The sequence below is a fragment of the Palaemon carinicauda genome, chromosome 35, assembly GCF_036898095.1.
Source record: "Palaemon carinicauda isolate YSFRI2023 chromosome 35, ASM3689809v2, whole genome shotgun sequence".
In the NCBI taxonomy this organism is placed as follows: Eukaryota; Metazoa; Arthropoda; class Malacostraca; order Decapoda; family Palaemonidae; genus Palaemon; species Palaemon carinicauda.
Window position 1 is genome coordinate 8,756,079 of NC_090759.1, and position 24,681 is coordinate 8,780,759.

General features: G+C 48.7%; 1 protein-coding gene across 1 annotated transcript in view; it reads right to left on the reverse strand.

Annotated features, from left to right (window-relative positions):
- Positions 1 to 24,681, reverse strand: part of Rtf1 (RNA polymerase-associated protein Rtf1) — a 229,053-nt gene that overhangs the window by 163,023 nt on the left and 41,349 nt on the right. Inside the window, exon 3 of the mRNA XM_068358690.1 lies at positions 12,057 to 12,159. Coding sequence (XP_068214791.1) covers positions 12,057 to 12,159 — 103 coding nt within the window. The remainder of the gene's footprint in view (positions 1 to 12,056; positions 12,160 to 24,681) is intronic.

Sequence of the window (24,681 nt, forward strand, 5' to 3'; positions counted from 1 at the left end):
TGAAGTTGATTGACGCTCGACGTCACGTCGGAATTGCCTTGACTGCATAGACTGAGCAGGCAAAACAACCTTCGACTGCGGTGATTGACGCTCAACGTAAAGTCGAGGCAACTGAGCCGGTCGGCGAACGTCAGGTCGGGGCTGCGGCGGCAGCGGTGAACGTCAACACGAGACTGCGGCAGCGGCTGAACGTCAACGCGAGACTGCGGCAGCGGCTGAAAGTCAACATGTGAGGGAGGATCCATGTCACGTGACTGACGTGAAAAACTACTGACATCACGTTTCAAAGTACAAGAAACGTCAGCACTAACGTCAAACGGACAAGTAAATGCTCGTTTGGGCGGCTGACGGCCAGAGTCTCGTTTAGCGTAACGGCGACTCGAAAGCGAAGGTTCATCGTGAACCTGCTCAACGTCATACTTCTCCATAAGGGAGGCAAGCTTAGTCTGCATGTCCTGCAGGACAACCCATTTAGGATCAACGGGAGTCGGAACGGGCCGAGACAACGGTAACGTCTGTGTTGGCAAAACATTGCCTTTACCGCGACCCTCGGACCCCGTGTTACGCTTGCGTTTAATAGGCGAACAGTCTTCCGACGACTGCAAAGGGTCAGAGCTGTCCCAATGGCTACAGCCAGGACACTGGACCTGTCCTGAAGGGACTGACTTTCGCTTCAAGGGTCTAGAAACCTTGCGCCAAGGTTTCTTTTGCGAAAAGTCTTCGGATGATGAGGAGAACACAGTCTCACCCGTCTTATGGTAAGGGCGATCTTGACGAGAAACGTCCGATACCAAAGAGGGAACGTCTGTACGTTGGTTAAAGCCTCTCGTCCCCTTAAGTCCTACGACATTACTTCTCCCTGGTGCAGGGGAGCCTGAAAGAGGTCTCGGACTAGGGGAGCGACAAGCACGAACAAACGAACCCTCCGCAACACAGAACATGTTTTTTGCACTTACTTCACTGATATCTTATTTTTCAATAATTTCACATTAGGCATGAATAAAACTAATTTCTACCTGAAGCACGCAATTCTCCCTTACATCAAAAGGTTATAATTGCGAAATGAGTCGTATAATGTAAGCACATTAGTACAAAATGAAACACACATGCAAAAATCAATAAACATATACATATATATCGAATAAAACGGAAATATATAAAGTTAAAAAGGATCAGTGACTGGGGAGGAGACTAAACACTAGTTCACTAAAGACTACGTTTTCAATCTCTCACCGTACAGTGCCTTGGGACGAGAATAAAAACTAAAAACGTTTTATCCTCTCTCCCCGTACAGAGACTTGGGACGAGAGTAAAAAACTGAATCGAGAACAACGTTACTCGCTCCCAAACTCCTTGTACAGAGACTTGGGACGAGAATAAAGATCGGATCGTTCTGTCTTTCTCTCTCTCTCTCTCTCTTGTCACACACAAGAGAATTGCCCACTCACCCTTCGTCAATAAACAGGTTATTTGACCAAAGGAAAAAACTGAAAGGACTAAGAAATTGAAAATTAACAAGTTCCTTTAAATTAGTATCTAAAACACTTACAGTTTGAAAGAAGAATGAACAAAACGTCAAAATCGATTTACTCTTTCTGCAAAGTGAAACCGTGATTCTCTCTTTCTCTATCGTAACGATAGAGCGCAAACTGCGTAGCATAAATAAACCAAACGTTAGTTCATCTTTGAAAAAAACAGCACGAAGACTATTCAAAGAATATATTTCTTAAAATATTTTCTAAAAAATATTCATTTCATAACTCTTACAGAGCAATTTATTTAAACTTAAAAAATAAAAGTTGAATGGGCTCAACGTTGTTTAACTTCGTTTTCCAAGTTAGGACCGCCTACAAGGAAAAGGTAAAGGCCGCATATAAACAAAACATAAAATTTATCTTGATGTTTAGTATAAATGGAAAGCTAATCGAAGAGGCCTAATAAAGGCGGGTGAGATATAAAATATATAGAGGAAAATCTATAAATATCAACAATAATTTATAACGTGATAAAATAATTACTAAAAGCCTTAAACACACTTCCGTACACTGAGGGAAGGGTCGGCCATCTTTACTCTATGGAAAAACCAGAGATAAAAAAAAAAAAGCAAGGGCAAAACACTTTTACTCTCCTTTCAAAAGCATTTCTTTTGAAGATAGTATTGAATAATCCAACACGGCGAAAGCAATAAAACCAAAACCAAGTACTTCACCAATTCGGTAGAAAACTCGAGGTCATAAAGCGAGTGGAACCAACTTGTCGACAAGACCGACAGAGAAGAACTGGAGATGTTTACAAGTATATGCGGTATCTGGCCGATAGTCGGCGCTGGTGGTCACACCCGCAACCTTCACGGCGATCGCTCGCGAGTTTTTAAAATCTGTCGAGCCGTCGGAGACGTCAGCTATTATATATTCACCGGCTAAGTTTAATATTTAAAAAAGGACGTCAGTTCGGTGAGAGAGTGGATGAGTCTTGTGGGGACCCTTTCGTCACTAGAAAAGTTTGTGTCACTGGGGAGGCTGCACTTAACTTAAATTTCATCTCAATTATCATTGGAAGAAAGGGGACAGTCTCGACAGAGAAAGTATTCTCATTACGAATCCCATAAGAACACACCTTCAGTGATGGAACAACGTACACAGACTTCAGGAGGGCCTCTCGTTGGAACAAAAGAGCCCAGAACTCATGTTGTTTTCTGAAGCCTCAAACTCAGGCTGGGGAGCAACCTTAGGGAAGGCAGAGATCTCAGGTCTGTGGACAAAGGAGCAAGAAAACCTCCATATCAATCAGAAGGAGCTTTTAGCAGTGCATTTAGCCCCCAAAGGCTTCGAGAAACTAGTCCTACGTAACGTGGTACAGGTCAATGCCGACAGCACCACGGCTTTGGCTTATATAGCAAAGCAAGGCGGGACTCACTCGAAGTCTCTTTACGAGATAGAAAGACCTCTTCTCGTATGGGCGGAGGAAAGGAAAGTTACCTTATTGACACGATTTATTCAGGGAGTCAAGAACGTGAGTGCGGATAGACTCAGCAGGAGGAATCTAGTTCTCCCCACAGAGTGGACATTGCACCTAGACGTTTGCAAGAGACTGTGGCAGATGTGGGGTCGTCCTCTCGTAGACCTGTTTGCAACCTCGAAGACGAAAAGGTTGGAGACATATTGCTCACCAGTTCCGGATCTCGAGGCAAGTCACATAGACGAGTTCCTGTTGGATTGGTCACACATGGATGTGTACGCGTTCCCACCTTTCAAAATCCTGTACAAGGTGTTACAGAGAAGTTCGTGTCTCACGAGGGAACCAGGATGACCCTAGTGGCTCCTTTCTGGCCGTCAAGAAGCTGGTTCACAGAGGTACTGGAATGGATGGTGGACGTTCCGAGAAGCCTACCGTTAAGAGCAGATCTTCTCAAACAACCTCACTTGGCAAGAAACCATCTAAACCTCCGAGCTCTACGTCTGACTGCCTTCAGACTATCGAAAAACTCACAAGATCTAGAGGATTTTCGAAGGAGGCAGCCAAGGCTATTTCAAGAGCAAGGAGGACTTCTACCATCAGGGTGTATCAGTCAAAGTGGGAGGTATTCAGAGAATGGTGTAGAGCTAACTCGGTTTATCATCTCGTACCTCTATAGCACAGATTGCCGATTTCTTCTTAGATCTTAGAAATAAGCATAATTTTTCCTCCTCGACCATCAAGGGGTACAGAAGTATGCTGGCAGCTGTTTTCAGACACAGAGATTTGGATCTCTCCAACAATAAAGACCTGCAAGATCTTCTTAGGTCTTTTGAAACTTCTAAGAGGCAACAATAAGAATCGCCTGCCTGGAATTTGGATGTTGTTCTTAAATTCCTCATGAGTGACAGATTCGACCCTTTGCACTCGGCCTCTTTTAAAGACTTAACCTTGAAGACTTTTCATGGTTAGCTTAGCGACAGCTAAAAGAGTCAGTGAGGTTCACGCTTTGAGCAAGAACATTGGTTTCCGAGATGGAAAAGCCACATGCTCCTTGCAGCTTGATTTTCAGGCCAAAAATTAACGTACTTCCCATTCATGGCCCAAGTCCTTTGAAATTGCTAGTCTCTATGATGTAGTGGGCGAGGAGTTGGAGAAGGTGCTCTGTCCTGTTAGAGCACTAAGGTTCTATTTGGACAAAACAAAGAATTTGAGAGGCAACTCAGAGGGTCTTTGGTGTGCAGTTAAGAAGCCTTCACTGCCTATGTCGAAAAATGCCTTATCCTTTTTTATAAGGCTCTTGATTAGAGAGGCTCACACCCAGTGTGGTGAGGTAGACCTTAAGCTGCTCAAGGTTAAGACGCACGAAGTTAGAGCCGTAGCTACTTCGGTGGCTTTTAAACAAAATCGTTCTCTGCAAAGCATAATGGATACAAATTTTTGGAGACGTAAATCTGTATTCGCATCCCATTATTTGTGTCCAGACTCTTTATGAAGACTGCTACACCTTGGGTCCATTTGTTGCAGCGAATGCAGTAGTAGGTGAATGATCTACCACTACGCTCCCCTAATTCCTAGTACCCTTTTCTCACTCTTGGAACTTGTATAGTTTTATGGTTGTATGTGGAGATTGGTCGTCAATCTTCCGCAATCTTTAATTTGGTCATGTGGTCATTTTTTTCCTTGAGAGCACCCAGAACAAGGGTATTATTTGAGGTCCTGTCAAGTTATAGGTTATGGCACCATTTGACAGCTCCTAGAGATTGCCAGCCCCCTGGGTGGACCGCCGGATCTCCTAAGGATAGCAAACAGAATGAGGCAGAGAACCATTGCAGTCAGCTTCCTTATCAGGTACGAACCTCTTAAGTTTGTTATATTTAACTCTTAAGTGAATTTCCAATTATGTTGCTGTCTCTGACCCACCACCAAGGGTGTCAATCAGCCATTCTTATATAACCAGCGGGTAAGTTTTATATTTAAAAAATGATATTTTGATTATAAAATAAATTTTTGAATATACTTACCCGGTGAATATATAATAGCTGACGTCTCCGGCGGCTCGACAGAAAAACACAAAAACTCGCGAGCGATCGCTATGAAGGTTGCGGGTGTGCCCACCAGAGCCAACTATCGGCCAGATACCGCATATACATGTAAACAGCTCCAGTTCTTCTCATCCCGCTGGGTCTCAATCGGGGAGGAAGAGGGGGCCTTTAATTTATATATTCACCGGGTAAGTATATTCAAAAATTTATTTTATAATCAAAATATCATTTTTAAATATTTAACTTAGCCAGTGAATATATAATAGCTGATTCACACCCAAGGTGGTGGGTAGAGACCAGTATTAATACAGTTTACAGCGTATATGCTTAGAGTTTTTGACAGTTATATCATAACAAAACCCAAATATATATAGGTACCTGGTAAGGAAGTTGACGATTACTCTGCCTTGTTAGTCTGTCTTCCTCACGAAGCCCAGCCATCCTCTTAGGATGCTGAAAGACTCCCAGGAGCTGAAGTATCAAGGGCGGCAACCCATACAACAGGACCTCATCAAACCCCTAATCTGGGCGCTCTCAAGAAATGACATTTGACCACCTGCCAAATCAACCAGGATGCGAAAGGCTTCTTAGCCTTCCGTACAACCCAAAAACAAGATTAAAAACATTTCAAGAGACAGATTAAAAGGATATTGGAATTAAGGGAATGTAGTGGTAGAACCCTCACCCACTACTGCACTCGCTGCAACGAATGGACCCAGTGTGTAGCAGTCCTCATAAAGAGTCTGGACATCTTTTAAGTAAAATGACGCGAATACCGACTTGCTTCTCCAAAAGGTCGCGTCCATAATACTTCGCAGAGATCTATTTTGCTTAAAGGCCACGGAAGTTGCTATAGCTCTTACTTCGTGCGTCTTAACTTTAAGCAAGCATCGGTCTTTTTCATTCAAGTGAGAATGAGCCTCTCGGATTAAAGTAGATAAAATATGACAAAGCATTCTTTGACATAGGTAATGATGGCTTCTTAACTGAGCACCATAAGGCCTCAGATCCACCTCGTAAGGACTTAGTACGAGCTAAGTAGAACTTAAGAGCTCTAACTGGACACAGTACTCTTTCAAGTTCGTTGCCTACGATCTCTGACAGGCAAGGTATATCAAAAGACTTAGGCCAAGGACGAGAAGGCAGTTCATTTTTGGCTAGGAAACCAAGTTGAAGTGAACATGTGGCTTTCTCTGTGGAAAAGCCGATGTTCTTACTGAAGGCATGAATTTCACTGACCCTTTTAGCCGAAGCCAAGCACACTAGGAAAAGCGTCTTGAGGGTGAGATCCTTCAGGGAGGCTGAATGTAATGGCTCAAACCTGTCTGACATCAGGAACCTTAGGACCACGTCTAAGTTCCATCCAGGAGTTGCCATACGACGTTCCTTAGAGGTCTCGAAAGACTTAAGGAGATCTTGGAGATCTTTATTGTTGGAAAGATCTAAGCCTCTATGTCTAAAGACCGAAGCCAACATGCTCCTGTAGCCCTTAATAGTGGGTGCTGAGAGGGAGCGAACATTTCTCAGATGTAATAGAAAATCTGCGATTTGGGCTACAGAGGTACTGGAAGAGGACACAGATGCTGACTTGCACCAGTCTCGAAAGACTTCCCACTTCGACTGGTATACTTTGATGGTAGAAGCTCTCCTAGCTCTCGCAATCGCACTGGCTGCCTCCTTCGAAAAGCCTCGAGCTCTTGAGAGTCTTTCGATAGTCTGAAGGCAGTCAGACGAAGCGCGGGGAGGCTTTGATGAACATTCTTTACGTGGGGCTGACGTAAGAGATCTACCCTTAGAGGAAGACTCCTTGGAATGTCTACCAGCCATTGAAGTACCTCGGTGAACCACTCTCTCGCGGGCCAGAGGGGAGCAACCAACGTCAACCTTGTCCCTTCGTGAGAGGCGAACTTCTGCAGTACCTTGTTGACTATCTTGAATGGTGGGAATGCATACAAGTCCAGGTGAGACCAGTCCAGTAGAAACGCATCTATGTGGATCGCCTCTGGATCTGGGACTGGTGAGCAATAGATTGGGAGCCTTTTGGTCAACGAGGTGGCAAAGAGGTCTATGGTGGGTTGACCCCAAGTCGCCCAAAGACTCTTGCACACGTCCTTGTGGAGGGTCCATTCCGTGGGTATCACCTGACCCCTCCGACTGAGACAGTCTGCCAAGACGTTCAAGTCCCCCTGGATGAATCTCGTCAACAGGGAGATGCCTCGATTTTTTGACCATATGAGAAGGTCCCTTGCGATCACGTACAGCGTGTGGGAGTGAGTGCCTCCTTGCTTGGAGATGTACGCCAAAGCTGTGGTGTTGTCTGAATTGACCTCTACCACTTTGTTTCGAAGAATGCTTTCGAAATTCATCAAGGCCAAGTGGACTGCTAATAGCTCCTTGCCGTTGATGTGCATGCTCTTCTGAACTGAGGTCCACAGACCCGAGCATTCCCGACCGTCCAGGGTCGCACCCCAACCCAAATCCGACGCGTCTGAGAACAACACGTGGTTTGGGTTCTTGACTGCTAGGGACAGGCCCTCTCTCAGACTGATATTGCTGTCCCACCAGTTCAGGCATGCTTTTACTGGTTCGGAGACTGGGATTGATACCGTCTCTAAAGTCTTGCCCTTGTTCCAGTGAGAAGCTAAATGGAACTGGAGAGGCCGAAGGTGCAGTCTCCCTAGCGAGACAAACTGCTCCAGGGATGAGAGAGTCCCTACGAGACTCATCCAACTCCTTACTGAACAACGTTCTCTTTTCAGCATTAGTTGGACTTTGAGCAGGGCTTGTTCTATTCGGGTGGCAGACGGAAAAGCCCGAAAAACTAGACTGCGAATCTCCATCCCCAAATATAGAATAGTCTGGGATGGGATCAGTTGGGACTTTTCTAAGTTGACCAAAAGTCCCAACTCCTTGGCCAGATCCAACGTCCAATGTAGATCCTGCAGACAGCGATGACTGGACGATGCTCTGAGAAGCCAGTCGTCCAAGTACAGGGAGGCTCGGATTCCCGATAGATGAAGGAATTTTGCCACATTCCTCATGAGCCTCGTAAACACGAGAGGAGCAGGACTGAGGACGAAGCACAGTGCTCGAAACTGGTACACCACATTCCTGTATACAAACCTCAGAAACGGTTGGGAATCCGGGTATATAGGAATGTGGAAGTACGCATCTCGCAGGTCGAGAGAGACCATCCAGTCTCCCTCTAAGACGGACTTCGTGGTCTCCATCGTGAATTTTGTTTTCGTAACAAAAACGTTGAGCGCACTGACGTCTAGCACTGGCCTCCAACCTCCTGTATGCTTTGGGACTAGGAAGAGACGGTTGTAAAACCCCGGTGATTGAAGGTCCGAGACTTTCACCACCGCTCCCTTCTCTAGCAACAGAGACACTTCTTGATGTAGGGCTTGTCTCTTTGATTCCTCTCGATACCTGGGAGAGAGGTCTATGGGAGTTGTTACTAGAGGAGGTTTGCGTACAAACGGAATTTTGTACCCCTCTTTGAGCAACAGAACAGACTCTTGGTCTGCACCCCTCTTCTCCCAGGCCTGCCAGAAGCTGTTCAATCTGGCCCCTACCGCTGTCTGAGGCCGTGGGCAGTCAGACTCTGCCACGGGAGGACTTGGCTCCTCTCTTCTTACCTCTCTTTCCCTCGGCACGAGAGCCTCCCCTGCTGGGAGCTCTGCCACGAAAGGGCGGGATAAATCTAGACGCAGGAGTCTCGATTCTGGGTCTCACAAAGGATGAAGAAGGAGTAACCTTGCGAGCAGAGGACACCATCAGGTCATGTGTGTCCTTCTGCACAAGCGAAGCAGCTATGTCCTTAATCAGCTGTTGTGGAAACAAGGCAGCCGATAAGGGAGCAAAGAGCAGTTCTGATCTCTGACAGGGAGTAACTCCTGCTGAAAGGAAAGAGCAAAGGGTTTCTCTCTTCTTCAAGACTCCCGACGTAAAGGTGGAGGCGAGCTCATTGGAGCCATCGCGGATGGCTTTGTCCATACAGGACATGATAAGTAAGGATACATCTTGGTCAGCAGACGAGATCTTCCTACTTAATGCTCCTAAAGACCAATCAAGAAAGTTAAAAACTTCAAAGGCCCTGTATACGCCTTTAAGTAGATGGTCAAGGTCCGAGGAGGACCAACAAATCTTCGAGCGTCTCATGGCCAGGCGACGGGGAGAGTCTACGAGGCTTGAGAAGTCACCCTGGGCAGAGGCAGGGACTCCCAAGCCGAGAACTTCTCCCGTGTCATACCAGACGCTCGATCTAGAAGCAAGCTTAAAAGGTGGGAAGGCAAAGGCCATCTTCCCCAAACTCCTCCTGGTATCCAACCAGTCGCCTAGAAGACGTAAAGCCCTCTTAGAAGAGCGAGAAAGCACTAGCTTAGTAAAGGCAGGCTTGGTAGCAGCTAAGCCTAGAGCAAACTCCGACGGAGGCGAACGAGGAGCAACATCAACAAAATGATCTGGAAAAAGATCCTTGAAAATCATCATGATCTTCTTAAAATCCATCGAAGGTTGAACAGCCTTAGGTTCTTCAACATCTGACAAAACGTCCAAAGGATTATCATTAGGATGAGGGTCAGTAACGTCCTCATCTGAAGGAACCTCGTCCGACAACTGATGAGTCTCAAGCAAGGGAGAGACCTGCCTTGGTGGCAATGCTTGACAAGCAGAGTCCACACGCACAGGAGCATCAGTAGCAGTCCAGGACGCTACGTCATGTAACTGCTTAACGGACTGACTAGCAACAACAACAGGAGCGGGAGGACGCTCGACGTCAACTCGAGACTGCCTTGACTGCCTAGATTGAGCAGTTAAAACAACTCTTGACTGCGGTGCTTGACGCTCAACGTCAAAACAAGTCAACTTAGCTGGTTGGCGAACGTCCTGAACGTCAACACGAGCATGCGGCAGCGGCTGAACGTCCACAAGCGGCTGAAAGTCAACACGGGACTGCATCGAGTTAGGCTCTACGTCACGTGACTGACGTGACTTTGTAACGTCAACGTCAACAGAACGAGCAAAGGCTCGTTTGGGCGGCTGACGGCCAGGATCTCGATCAGCTAAACGGCGAGGATCATCGTGAACCTGCTCAGCAGTATACTCCTCCATAAGAGAGGCCAGCTTATTCTGCATATCTTGCAGTACAACCCATTTAGGATCAACGGGAGTGGGTGCGGTTCGAGACGAGGGTAACGTCTGTGACTGCAAAACATTGCCTACACTAAGACTCTCGGAGCCTGTGTTACGCTTCTGTTTAGGCGGCGAGCAGTCTTCCGATGACTGCACAGGGTCAGAGCTGTCCCAATGGCTACAACAAGGACGCTGGACCTGTCCTGAAGGGACTGACTTCCGCTTTAAGGGTCTTGAAACCTTGCTCCACGGTTTCTTACGCGAGAAGCCTTCGGATGACGAGGAGAAAATCGCCTCGCTCGTCTTATGGTAGGGGCGGTCTTGACGAGACACGCCCGAAACCATAGAGGGAACGTCTGTTCGTTGGTTAAAGCCTCTCGAACCCATAAGTCCTACGACATTACTTCTCCCTGGTGCATGGGAGCTTGCAAGAGGTCTCGGACTAAGCGGACGACAGGCACGAACAGACGAACCCTCGGTCGCAACACTGATAACACTTTGCGCACTAATCACTTTATCCCCACGATTTTCTAATGTGGCATTCTGACACTTTAACTCTTTTACATCAGCCATGAGTTGATTACGGTCCGTAGCTATAGATTCAACTCTCTCGCCCAAAGCTTGAATGGCACGTAACATATCCCGCATTGATGGTTCATGAGTGCTAGTAGAAGGTTCAGGCACAACTACTACTGGGGAAGGATTAGGTTCAGGGGCATGGGAGGAGGAAAATTCTAATGATCTAGAGGAACTTCTCCTCACCCTATCTCTCTCTAGCTTACGAGAATACTTATCAAACTCTAGCCAGTCGAATTCCGAAAGTACCACGCACTCATCACACCGATCTCCTAATTGACAGGTTTAACCCCGACAATTAGAACACACAGTATGTGGGTCGAGAGAGGCCTTTGGAAGACGTTTGTTACAATCCCTAGCATTACATTTACGAAATTTAGGAATTGGAGAAGGGTCAGCCATTTTGAAAAGTCAAAGAAAGTCCAAAAAACAATCCAAGTCATCAACAATTAAATCTATCCAAAAAAAGAGTTCAAGAATTTAAATTGAAGATAAAAACACTTGCACTGCGAAAGCTCAAAACCAAAAAGAAGTTCTTCACCAAGACTGACGAAAAACTCCAGGTTAACAGCGAGTAATGAAATCAACTTGTCGACAAGACCGACAGAGAAGAACTGGAGCTGTTTACATGTATATGCGGTATCTGGCCGATAGTTGGCGCTGGTGGGCACACCCGCAACCTTCATAGCGATCGCTCGCGAGTTTTTGTGTTTTTCTGTAGAGCCGCCGGAGACGTCAGCTATTATATATTCACCGGCTAAGTTAAATATTTAAAATGATATTTTCATAATAAAATAAATTTTTTAACATACTTACCCACTGGTTATTTAAGTTATAATCCCACCCTCCTCCCCTCTAGAGACCAAGGGGCATGGAAGGTCTGAATTGGTTGGAATAGTTCGGCCTGTCTACCGCAAGGGCGCTAGTATACACCTGGCATATCTGCGATTGCCGCGAGATTTTAAATTTCTGCCGGGCGTCCAGGGACTTTAGCCATTCTTATATAACCAGCGGGTAAGTATGTTCAAAAATTTATTTTATTACGAAAATATCATTGTCAAACTTGGTGGTTTGAAGAGGCTAGAAAATAGACTGAAAAAGGTCAATAATTTACTCAGGCCGCAAAATCATAAATGCAATTTAACAAGGCTGCAGTCAACTGTAAGATAAAAATTGGAGCAAAGCAAAAAGTAAAAAAGAAGGGAGAAACAACAGGTAAAGTAAAAGGATAAGAAGCAAGTGCAGCTATGGGCACGCTGATGATACCCTAAGTAAAGCCTACAGTGCACTGCATAAGGTTCACTGAAGGCATTACCACTTTTACAAGAAACCGCAACCACCAACCTTCTTCGGGCTCAGATCCACTTCCTCTGGCTGGTTGGTTTTCCTCCGAGTCACTGTCCCTTGCAACCATTCTCTTGTTCTTTGCTTTGGCAGCCTGTTTACCCTGAAAGGAGAGACAGGAAACAGTCATAAAAAATAACAAATTTGGATTTTGTATTTTTCTTAACGATACAAACCTTAGCAACTTATGGGGGTATTACTTTTGGCGAAGCTGAAAGGACGAGTGTTTAAAATTTAGCGAGGATTAACTACCCATACCGATAGTTAGCGGATGGTAGGGAGTAGCTAGCTACCCCTCTCATCCACACACCTGTGATTGTGCTTCACTTTGTTTGGAGGTAGGACTTTGACGGGAGACAGGGTTGGCGGGGAAGTATGTATAAATAACTATTTGCATCATTAGGAAAAATACAAGTTACTTCCAAATTTGTCCTTTGGTCCATAACTGGAATAAAAACCAACACTATTTAAAGGGTTGACTCACCCATTAGGAGGGTGAACCCCCCTGCCAATCTGGCTTTTTGTCTTACCCAGGGTACTCCCTATTGTGCAGGTTAGTGCAGAAATGAGAGCATAACACCTCGCTAAACCTGCTAAGCATGGTCTGCGGCCTATGCAAGCTGTGTGTGATGAGATACTAGCAATGTGACTCATGGTAAAAGTTACTCCGAGTCTTTTAAGAAATAACCGAAGTGACCGAGACACTATCAATACCACCTTGCCAGGGTATGGGGACAAAACAGTACAGTATTGAGACAATACTTTGTTACACAAGGGAGCAATAGTTTACCTCCAGAGGTTTGAAGTCAGCTTCTGCAGAGGACCACGATGCTGATTTCCCATGGGAGGGGAGGATCAAGAAAGGAAAAAAGCCACACTTTCCTTTTCATTCATTCAGACTAAGACACAGGTAACCAATGCTTTCAACCTTCTGCTACTTGTCCAATATGACAAATTCGTAGGTAATTTGTATTTTCCCTAAATATACAAACCTTAGCTATTTAATATGGGTAATTACTTTCGGCGTAGCTGAAATGACGAGCCATTAGAATTTTAACGAGGGTTTACTACCCCACCGCTAGTTAGCGGGGGGTAGGGAGGGTAGCTTGCTACCGCACCCCCTCACACACACCTGTGCTGAGCTCACTTTGCTTAGAGGTAGGACTTAACGGGGGATAGGGCTGGCGGGCAAGTTTGATTAAATAGCTAAGGTTTGTATAGTTAGGAAAAATACAAATTACCTACGAATTTGTCATTTGTTCCGTTACCGAAATACAAACCACGCTATTTAATATGGGTGACTCACCCCTTAGGAAGGGTGGTAAATCCCGGCCAGTACTGGCTTTTGGCTTTGCCCGGGGACTCAGTATCTGAGTGTGTCAGCACTCAACAATAAGGAGTCCCTGCACCTCGCTAGCACCTTGCTGTGCAAGGGCTGCGGCCTACGTAAGCTGTGAGTGAAGGTTTTAAGAGTGACTCGTCCTAGGAAGTTGACCTGAAGTCCTTTAGGTGGAAACTTTAGGCTAGGACTCTTCCAATACCACCTCATCAGGGTATGGGGACGTGGCAGTATTAGCGTAATATTAGGAACACAAGGAAACATGGTTTACCTGCAGTGGTTCGAGGTCAGCTGTGCAGAGAACCCAGGATGCTGCTTTCCCAAGAGAGGGGTCTTGGGGGAGGATGAAGCATAGAATAAGGGCCAAACAAACCTTTTCATTCATGCAGACTAAAACCGAGTAACAATGCCCTCAACCTTCTGCTACTTGTCCATTAAGGAGCCTGGGGTTTAAACCAGCTGTTGTGCAGCCACCACAGGGCCGACAGAGAACGTACCGAGCCTCCTGTGGGTCACGTCTTGCAGGTAGTGGGCTGTGAAGGTGGTCTGCGCTTCCACACCCCTGCGTCACTGAAAAGTTCTTTTTGAAGGCCAGGGACGTAGCTACGCCCCTGACATCATGTGCTCTAGGGAGACGTGACGGAGGAGGGTCAGGATTCAGGGACAGATGGATTACCCTACGAATCCATGCTGAGATAGTATTCTTGGTAACCCTACTCTTTGTCCTCCCAGTGCTCACAAACAATGCCTGCACTTGGGGACTAACTGCAGCCGTTCTTTTTGAGACATAGCCTGAGACTCCTGACTGGGCACAGTAGGAGATGGTCTGGGTCATCTGTTACAGAACGAAGACTTGAAATCTGGAAAGAGTCAAACCGAGGGTCCGGCACTCCCGGATTCTGAGTCTTAGCAACAAACTCAGGGACGAATCTGAACGTTACCTTTCCCCATCCCCTTGAATGGGCGATGTCATACAAGAGACCATGAAGTTCACTGACTCGCTTGGCCGAGGCCAAAGCTAGTAGGAACACCGTCTTCCAAGTCAGGTGGCGATCTGAAGCCTGGCGTAATGGTTCGTAGGGAGGTCTCTTAAGAGACCTGAAAACTCGAACCACGTTCCATGGAGGAGGTCTCACTTCCGACTGAGGGCAGGTAAGTTCATCACTTCGTTATGAGTAAGGAAAGTTCCAGCAAGATGAAATGTCCACTCCTTTGAGCCTGAAGGCGAGACTTAAGGCTGAGCGATAGCCTTTCACTGCCGAGACTGAAAGGCGCATTTCTTCTCGCAAATACACGAAGGACTCCGCTATTGCTGGAATAGGGGCATCGAGTGGAGAGATACCCCTTCCACAACACCAACCACAGAAAACTCGCCACTTTGCCTGGTAGACCCCTGCGGATGACCTTCGCAGGTGTCCAGACATCCTGTTCGCAACCTGTTGCGAAAATCCTCTCTCTGCGAGGAGATGCTGGATAGTCTCCAGGCGTGAAGTCGAAGCGAAGCTACGGCTTTGTGAAAGATGTTGGCGTGTGGTTGTTTGAGTAGCTCGTGTCGTGGAGGGAGTTCTCTCAGAAGTTCCGTTAGGAGTTGCAGAAGGTCCGGAAACCATTCCGCATGATGCCATAGCAGAGCTATAAGGATCATCGAGAGATTGACCGATATTCTGGTCTTGTTGAGTACCCTCCTCATCAGACAGAACGGGGGAAAGGCGTATACGTCGATGTTGTCCCACCGTTCTTGGAAGGCATCTTGCCAGAGTGCCTTGGGATACGGGACTGGGGAGCAGTACAACGGGAGCTTGAAGTTCAGCGCTGTAGCGAACAGATCCACAGTCGGGGAACCCCACAAAGTCAGGACTTTGTTGGCTACTAGATGATCCAAAGACCACTCGGTACTCACTATCTGAGACGCTCTGCTTAGACTGTCGGCGAGCACATTCCTCTTGCCTGGAATGAAGCGAGCCGATAGTGGAATCGAGTGGACTTCGGTCCATCTCAGTATCTCTACTGCCAGATGGGATAGATGCTCTGAAAAGATACCTCCCTGCTTGTTGATGTAAGTCACTACTGTAGTGTTGTCGCTCATCACCACCACAGAGTGACCTGCCAGGTATTGTTGGAACTGTTGAAGGGCCAGGAATACAGCCTTCATTTCTAGCAGATTTACATGGAGGCACTTTTCTGATTCTGACCACAGGCCTGAGGTCCTGTGGTGCAGAACGTACGGCCACCCCCCCCCCCTCTTTGAGGCGTCCGAAAACAGCATCAAATCCGGGGGGTGGACGAGAAAATCCACTCCCCTTCGTAGGTTCTCGTCTGTCACCCACCACTGAAGATCCGTCCGTTCCGAAGGACCCATAGGGATCATGACGTCCGGGGAATCGTGACCTTAATTCCACCGGGACTTGAGTCGCCATTGCAGAGATCTCATTCTGAGGCGACCGTTGGGAACTAAACGGGCCAAAGATGAGAGGTGACCGAGGAGACGTAACCACGATTGGGCTGGGAGCTCTTCTCGTCTGAGGAAAGGACTCGCGATCCTCCTCAGCCTTGCTATCCTGTCGTCTGAAGGGAGGGCTTTGTGGAGATTGGTGTCTATGATCATGCCTAGATATACCAGTCTTTGAGTAGGAAGCAGAGAAGACTTCTCGAGATTTACCATGATCCCCAGATCTTGGCAAAGTCCCAGAAGTTTGTCTCGGTGTCGAAGAGGGGCCGACTCCGAGTCTGCTAGGATCAGCCACTCGTCCAGATAACGGAGGAGACGGATGCCAATCCTGTGTGCCCACGACGATATTAGGGTGAGCACTCTGGTGAAAACCTGAGGTGCTGTGGAGAGACCGAAACACAGCACCTTGCACTGGTAGATCTTGTTGTCTAGGCTGAATCTTAAGTACTTCCTTGAAGACGGATGAACTGGGATCTGGAAGTACGCGTCCTTCAGGTCCAGTGTACACATGAAGTCTTGCGGTCTCACTGCAAGTCTGACCGTGTCTACCGTCTCCATGCTGAACGGGGTCTGCTTGACAAACCTGTTCAGAGCTGAGAGGTCGATGACTGGTCTCCAGCCTTCTTTACAAGAAAGAGTCGACTGAAAAAGCCTGGGGACTCGTCGACGACCTCTTGGAGAGCGCCCTTCTTCAACATGGTCTGGACTTCTGCCCGAAGGGCTTGCCCACTTGCTGATCCCATGGCAAGGGAGCTCAACGACACTGGATTCTGTGTCAGAGGAGGTAGAGATGTTGTGAACGGGACGCGATATCCTTGACTGATTACGGAAATTGTCCAGGAATTGTCCCCGAGTTGCTGCCACCTGTTTGCGCAACTTTGTAGGCATCCCCCACTGGTGGACATGCAGGGGGACTGCCAATCTTAGCTTTGGCAACCTCGGCCACTCCCTCTAGGATTTTTTCCTCCCCTGGAGGACTTTTTGCCTTTCTTGTCCTTGACAGGAAAGGGCTTCGACATCGTTGTCTTCGCTGCAGCTGCCGGTTTCGTGGTCTTGGTAGGACGAGGTTGCTGGGTTGCTGGAGGTTTATAGGGCTTTGATGTTAAAGCCCTATGAAGGAGAGAGTCTTGGTTGGACTTCCTCCATCTCTCAGCCGCCTGCTCCACGTCCTTAGGCTCAAACAAATTCTTCCCCAAAATGGAAGAATGTCTGCGCCTGCTGATCTCGGTGCTGGGGACCTCCTGGCGGAATCTCTCAGACACTGCATCTCGACGCTTCAAGATGGTATTAGCCCACAGGTTCGAGACTTGGTGGGCTAGAAACTCGATGGTACGAGTGCCTGAAAGTAGAAAGGTCTTCATACCCTTCCTGGTACTCTCTTTGGACATGTCCTCAGATCGTAGCAGGATGCCCAGACCCTAGCCAGATGTCCAGCCACGAAGTTGCCTGCATGGGGGGGGGGGGGCCCGCGCGTCGTCCTGCAGCCTCGCGCATGGGATCGCGCTGGCGCTCGTGCTATGGAATCTTGCCTCGATCGCCCGCAGGCGAGGGTGCGCGTGGGCAATCGATGGTGCGCAGGGGCGCGTTCCAATGATTGCAGAGGGCGCGCAACAGGCTGAATGAGCGCTCGCGCGCGCAAAGGCAATTGTTCGCGCCGCAGGATCCCGAAGAGCCCGTGAGGGCGATATCGTTGGGAGCACGCGCAGGAGATATATCCCTTGCGCGCGGGCGCGCATAAGGGTGCACATCAGGAAGAATAGGTGGGCGCGCGTCGGAGACTCGCGCGCAGGTGAAGGATAGCAAGCAGGTGGGATCCGATGGCGCGTCGCCGTTTGATGGCGCGTTGGAGAGCGCTGGTGAGCAGGGGAAGAGGTTATCTTCCCCTTTGCGCCCAGATCACAATCGTGGGTGCGCAGGAGATCGTTGGCGCGCAGGCTAGCGCTGGCGCGTAGGAGAGCGCTGGCGCACAGGCGAGCGCTAGTGCTCAGGCGAGCGCTGGCGTGAAGGAAAACACGGGTACGCATGGAGCGCATCAGGATGACGGCGCGCTGGCGAACAGGTGAGCGCTGCCGCACTATAACAGGAACCACAGCAGCTGGAGAGCGCTTGCGCACAATTGCGCCCTGGCGCGCAGGGGATACCTGGCGCGTAAGGGACTTAGACGCATTGTGTGAAAGACCCTTGTGCCCCGAAGGGACCGTTGCCCGTTTAAAAACAGGGTTCGTGGGCGCCTACAGCGCATCAGCGGCCAGGAACGGCGACGGCAGGTCAGCAGGTCTGGCGGATGGAAGTTCGGCGTGTCCTTTGCAAGGACGACCTTCCACCGAAGGAGATCGCGAACGATCTGCGGAGAGGTCCAGGGATGTAACTGGAAGAGTTGGTGAACGACGGTGAGGTTCCTCTGCGGCGGATTGCGGCGATGATGAACCGAAGAGGCGTCTTCTAACACCCTTGTGAGGTGAAGGAAGGCCTCTACAGTGAAGAGGAAGGCGGGCTTTACGCCTTATATGCCCTCTGGGGGCCGTGGGGTCAGCAGGCTGACCATCAGCAGTCCTCCGAAGAGGAGTCTCTGTGAGTGAACTCCCCCAAGGGAGAGAATCACCGGCAGGAGAGACCGTTGGACTTAGTTCCTCCCTCGAAAGATGTTCGGAGGGGGGAACTAAGCCTTCAGCTACATCAGCAACATCAGGAGCAGAGGTTTGATATAACTCATCAGAAGCCTCTGCCACAACAACGTCGACGATAGACAGAGGATCAACCTCAGTTAAAGTCGGCGATTGTTTGACAGCTGCCCCCAATCTGATCATGTCAAACAAGGCTTCCTTGCAGGGCGAACCCTCAAGCCCCAAGGAAGCCCAAAGCTGCAACAAATCATTATTAGTTACATTTACATTTATATTTAAATTTAAATCCTCCCCCGGGGGAGGAGGAGGAGCTGCCTCGCTATGGGAGGCAACTCCCTCTCCCAAACCCCGAGATCGGTCAACAGAATTGCGGCCTACGCTACCACTCGACAGTTTCTCGGAAGAAACCGATCGAGTGGGAGCTTCGGAGGAGGTTTGGGCCACGGAAGAAGAGCCCTTGGGATTTTCTCCTTTCAAAGAAATCTTCGAAGGAGAAATATCCCACCTGGACTTCTTCTTCCGGCGCCGGGAAAACCTCTCCCACTTGGAGGTAGACCACTCTCTGCACTTACCACATACATTACTCTTATCACACCGTTGGCCCCTACAGTAAGGACACAAGGTGTGGGGGTCCGTTTCGACCGCCGACATATAGGTACCACAAGGGCGGTCATGTAAACCAGGACACTTACTCATCGCAGAGGCCAACTTCACACACACACTGTCAAAGAAAAAGCAAACAAAAGATTAGTAATGGCTGTCAGAGAAGGCGAGGGTGACAGCGGACACGTCCGACTACCACCCGAGCCGAGAACAAAGTGAGCTCAGCACAGGTGTGTGTGAGGGGGGGGGGGGGAGTTAGCAAGCTACCCTCCCTACCCTCAGCTAACTAACGGTGGGGTAGTAAACCCTTGTTAAAATTCTAATGGCTCGTCATTTCAGCTACGCCAAAAGTAATTACCCATATTAAATAGCGTGGTTTTTATTTCAGTTACGGAACAAAATGTTATTTTCCTTAGTAAAATAAATTTTTGAATATACTTACCCGATGATCATGTAGCTGTCAACTCTGTTGCCCGACAGAAATCTAAGGTCGGGATACGCCAGCGATCGCTATACAGGTGGGGGTGTGTACACAACAGCGCCATCTGTCGAGCAGGTACTCAGGTACTTCTTGTCAACAAGAACTCAATTTTCTCCTCGGTCCACTGGTTCTCTATGGGGAGGAAGGGAGGGTCCTTAAATTCATGATCATCGGGTAAGTATATTCAAAAATTTATTTTACTAAGGAAAATAACATTTTTCAATATTAATCTTACCCGATGATCATGTAGCTGATTCACACCCAGGGGGGTGGGTGGAGACCAGCATACATGTTAACATTAGAAGCTAAGTATCCCGTATTTCATTTTAGCAGTTATTCAAAATAACAAACATAAAATAAATAAGTACCTGGTAAGGAAGTCGACTTGAACCATTACTCTGCCTTATTAAGTACGTCTTCCTTACTGAGCCTCGCGATCCTCTTAGGATGCTGAGCGACTCCTAGGTGCTGAAGTATGAAGGGCTGCAACCCATACTAAAGGACCTCATCACAACCTCTAATCTAGGCGCTTCTCAAGAAAGAATTTGACCACCCGCCAAATCAACCAGGATGCGGAAGGCTTCTTAGCCTTCCGTACAACCCAAAAAACAACAATAAAAAGCATTTCAAGAGAAAGATTAAAAAAGGTTATGGGATTATGGGAATGTAGTGGTTGAGCCCTCACCTACTACTGCACTCGCTGCTACGAATGGTCCCAGGGTGTAGCAGTTCTCGTAAAGAGACTGGACATCTTTGAGGTAAAATGATGCGAACACTGACTTGCTTCTCCAATAGGTTGCATCCATAACACTCTGCAGAGAACGGTTCTGTTTGAAGGCCACTGAAGTAGCGACAGCCCTAACTTCATGTGTCCTTACCTTCAGCAAAGCAAGGTCTTCTTCCTTCAGATGAGAATGGGCCTCTCTAATCAAAAGCCTGATGTAATAAGAAAATGCGTTCTTAGACATCGGTAAAGCAGGTTTCTTGATAGAACACCATAAAGCTTCTGATTGTCCTCGTAATGGCTTTGTACGTCTTAAATAGTACTTAAGAGCTCTTACTGGGCAAAGTACTCTCTCTAGTTCGTTCCCCACCAAGTTGGACAGGCTTGGGATCTCGAACGACTTGGGCCAAGGACGAGAAGGAAGCTCGTTTTTAGCTAAAAAACCGAGCTGCAAGGAACATGTAGCCGTTTCAGATGTAAAACCTATGTTCCTGCTGAAGGCGTGGATCTCACTGACTCTTTTAGCTGTTGCTAGGCAAACGAGGAAAAGAGTCTTTAATGTGAGATCCTTAAAAGAGGCTGATTGAAGCGGTTCGAATCTTGCTGACATCAGGAACCTTAAAACCACGTCTAGGTTCCAGCCTGGTGTGGTCAACCGACGCTCCTTTGAGGTCTCAAAAGACCTAAGGAGGTCCTGTAGATCTTTGTTGGTGGAAAGATCTAAGCCTCTGTGGCGGAAGACCGCTGCCAACATGCTTCTGTAACCCTTGATCGTAGGAGCTGATAGGGATCTTACATTCCTTAGATGTAACAGGAAGTCAGCTATCTGCATTACAGAGGTACTGGTTGAGGAAACTGCATTCGCCTTGCACCAGCTTCGGAAGACTTCCCATTTTGACTGATAGACTCTGAGAGTGGATGTCCTCCTTGCTCTGGCAATCGCTCTGGCTGCCTCCTTCGAAAAGCCTCTAGCTCTTGAGAGTCTTTCGATAGTCTGAAGGCAGTCAGACGAAGAGCGTGGAGGCTTGGGTGTACCTTCTTTACGTGCGGCTGACGCAGAAGGTCCACTCTTAGAGGAAGAGTCCTGGGAACGTCCACTAGCCATTGCAGTACCTCGGTGAACCATTCTCTCGCAGGCCAGAGGGGAGCAACCAACGTCAACCGTGTCCCTTCGTGAGAGGCGAACTTCTGAAGTACCCTGTTGACAATCTTGAACGGAGGGAACGCATACAGGTCTAGATGGGACCAATCCAGAAGAAAGGCATCCACGTGAACTGCTGCTGGGTCTGGAATCGGAGAACAATACATCGGGAGCCTCTTGGTCATCGAGGTAGCGAATAGATCTATGGTGGGCTGACCCCACAGGGCCCATAGTCTGCTGCAAACATTCTTGTGAAGGGTCCACTCTGTGGGGATGACCTGACCCTTCCGGCTGAGGCGATCTGCCATGACATTCATGTCGCCCTGAATGAACCTCGTTACCAGCGAAATCTTTCGATCTTTTGACCAAATGAGGAGGTCCCTTGCGATCTCGAACAACTTCCTCGAATGAGTCCCTCCTTGCTTGGAGATGTACGCCAAGGCTGTGGTGTTGTCGGAGTTCACCTCCACCACCTTGCTTAGATGGAGGGACTTGAAGTTTATCAAGGCCAGATGAACTGCCAAAAGCTCCTTGCAGTTGATGTGAAGTGTCCTTTGCTCCTGATTCCACGTGCCTGAGCATTCCTGTCCGTCCAGTGTCGCACCCCAGCCCGTGTCCGATGCGTCCGAGAAGAGACGGTGGTCGGGGGTCTGAACAGCCAATGGTAGACCTTCCTTGAGAAGAATGCTGTTCTTCCACCACGTCAGTGTAGACCTCATCTCTTCGGAAATAGGCACTGAGACCGCCTCTAGCGTCATGTCCTTTCTCCAGTGAGCAGCTAGATGATACTGAAGGGGGCGGAGGTGGAGTCTCCCTAACTCGATGAACTGGGCCAGCGATGAAAGTGTCCCTGTTAGACTCATCCACTGCCTGACTGAACATCGGTTCCTTCTCAGCATGCTCTGGATGCATTCTAGGGCTTGACTGATCCTTGGGGCCGACGGAAAAGCCCGAAAAGCTCGACTCTGAATCTCCATACCGAGATAGACAATGGTTTGGGATGGGACGAGTTGGGACTTCTCTATATTGACCAGGAGGCCCAATTCCTTGGTCAGATCCATAGTCCATCTGAGATTCTCCAGACAGCGACGACTTGACGGAGCTCTTAAAAGCCAGTCGTCCAAATAGAGGGAGGCTCTGATGTCTGCCAAGTGAAGGAATTTGGCAATATTCCTCATCAGTTTGGTAAACACAAGAGGTGCCGTGCTTAGGCCAAAGCACAGGGCTTGGAACTGGTACACGACCTTTCCAAAGACGAACCTTAGGAAAGGTTGGGAGTCTGGATGGACGGGGACATGAAAGTATGCGTCTTTCAGGTCCAACGAGACCATCCAGTCTTCCTTCCTGACCGCTGCTAGGACCGACTTCGTCGTCTCCATCGTGAACGTCTGCTTGGTGACAAAAGCATTGAGAGCACTGACGTCCAGCACCGGTCTCCAACCTCCTGTCTTCTTCGCTACCAGGAAGAGACGGTTGTAGAAGCCCGGGGATTGATGGTCCCGGACTATGACTACCGCTCCCTTTTGTAGCAAGAGCGACACCTCTTGTTGCAACGCTAGCCTCTTGTCCTTCTCCTTGTAGTTGGGAGAGAGGTTGATGGGAGACGTTGCTAGAGGGGGACTGCGGCAGAACGGAATTCTGTACCCCTCCCTTAGCAACTTCACAGACTGAGCGTCTGCACCTCTGCTCTCCCAAGCTCGCCAGAAGTTCTTGAGCCTGGCTCCCACTGCTGTCTGGAGAGGTAGGCAGTCAGATTCTGCCTTTTGAGGACTTGGAACCCTTCTTCGATTTGCCACGGTGACTGTCGGCACGGGTACCTCCTCTGCTGGAGGTTCTGCCACGAAAGGGCGGGATGAACCTAGACGCTGGTGTGTCCACTGCGGCAGAACGGAAAGGTCTAGGCACGGAAGGTAATGCTTTAGCCTTACGTGCAGAGGACGCCACCAGGTCATGGGTATCCTTCTGGATCAATGAGGCAGCCATCCCCTTGATCAGCTCCTCCGGAAAGAGACACTTGGAGAGAGGAGCAAACAACAACTCCGACTTCTGGCAAGGAGTGATCCCAGACGACAAGAAGGAGCAAAGATGTTCTCTCTTCTTAAGCACTCCCGACACGTACGAAGCCGCAAGCTCACCAGACCCATCCCGAATGGCTTTGTCCATGCTAGACATGATAAGCATGGCAGAGTCCTTATCCGAAGGGGAAGTCTTTCTGCTTAACGCTCCCAAACACCAATCGAGGAAGTTGAAGATCTCAAAAGCACGAAAGACTCCCTTCAACAGATGATCCATGTCAGAAAAGGACCAGCAAATCTTAGATCGTCTCATAGCCAACCTGCGGGGAGAGTCAACCAGACTTGAGAAGTCGCCCTGGGCAGAGGCAGGAACTCCCAAGCCGGGTTCCTCTCCCGTGGCATACCAGACGCTAGATTTGGAAGCAAGCTTGGTAGGCGGAAAGATGAAAGCAGTCTTTCCCAGTTGCTTCTTGGACTGCAACCACTCTCCCATAACCCTCAAAGCTCTCTTGGATGAGCGTGCGAGGACAAGTTTGGTGAAGGCAGGAGCTGCTGACTGCATGCCCAGAGCAAACTCGGAGGGAGGAGAGCGAGGGGTTGCAGACACAAACTGTTCCGGATACAAGTCCCTGAACAAGGCAAGGACTTTCCGAAAGTCTAAGGAGGGAGGCGTAGACTTGGGTCCTTCTAAGTCGGAGTGCGGATCGTCCAAATGTGCAGCTTCGTCATCAGATACTCCATCATCCGAAAGCTGAGTAGGAAGTGGCAAAGGTGGAGCAGAAAGCTGAACGGCTGAATCCGGCAGCACGGGAGCATGCGTAGCTGCTGCGGATCCAACATCATGCCGCTGCTGGTCAGTCTGCGAGCTGGCAACAACAAAAGCAGAGTGCTGGTGCGTGGGAGGGACTGCCGTGGGTTGCGGAGCATGCCGTAGGGGTTGCGGAGCATGCCGCATGGGTTGCGGAGCATGCCGCATTGTGTCAAAACACGGCAGCTCGGCAGCACCTTCCCACTGCTGATGCGGTAGCTCACGCATGTCAACGGAGGGAGCAGCATGAACATGCGTCTGGCAGGGTGGACTGCGCATCGGTGGTGGAGCTCTCACAGGTGGAGTGTGGGAGCAGGCAGCCACAGTATCTGCTGAGCGCACAACCGTGGCAGGTTGTAGGTTAACTGGTGCCGTGTCAACCTTCTCAGCACGATACTCCTGCATAAAGAAAGCAAGCTGAGACTGCATAGTCTGCAGCAT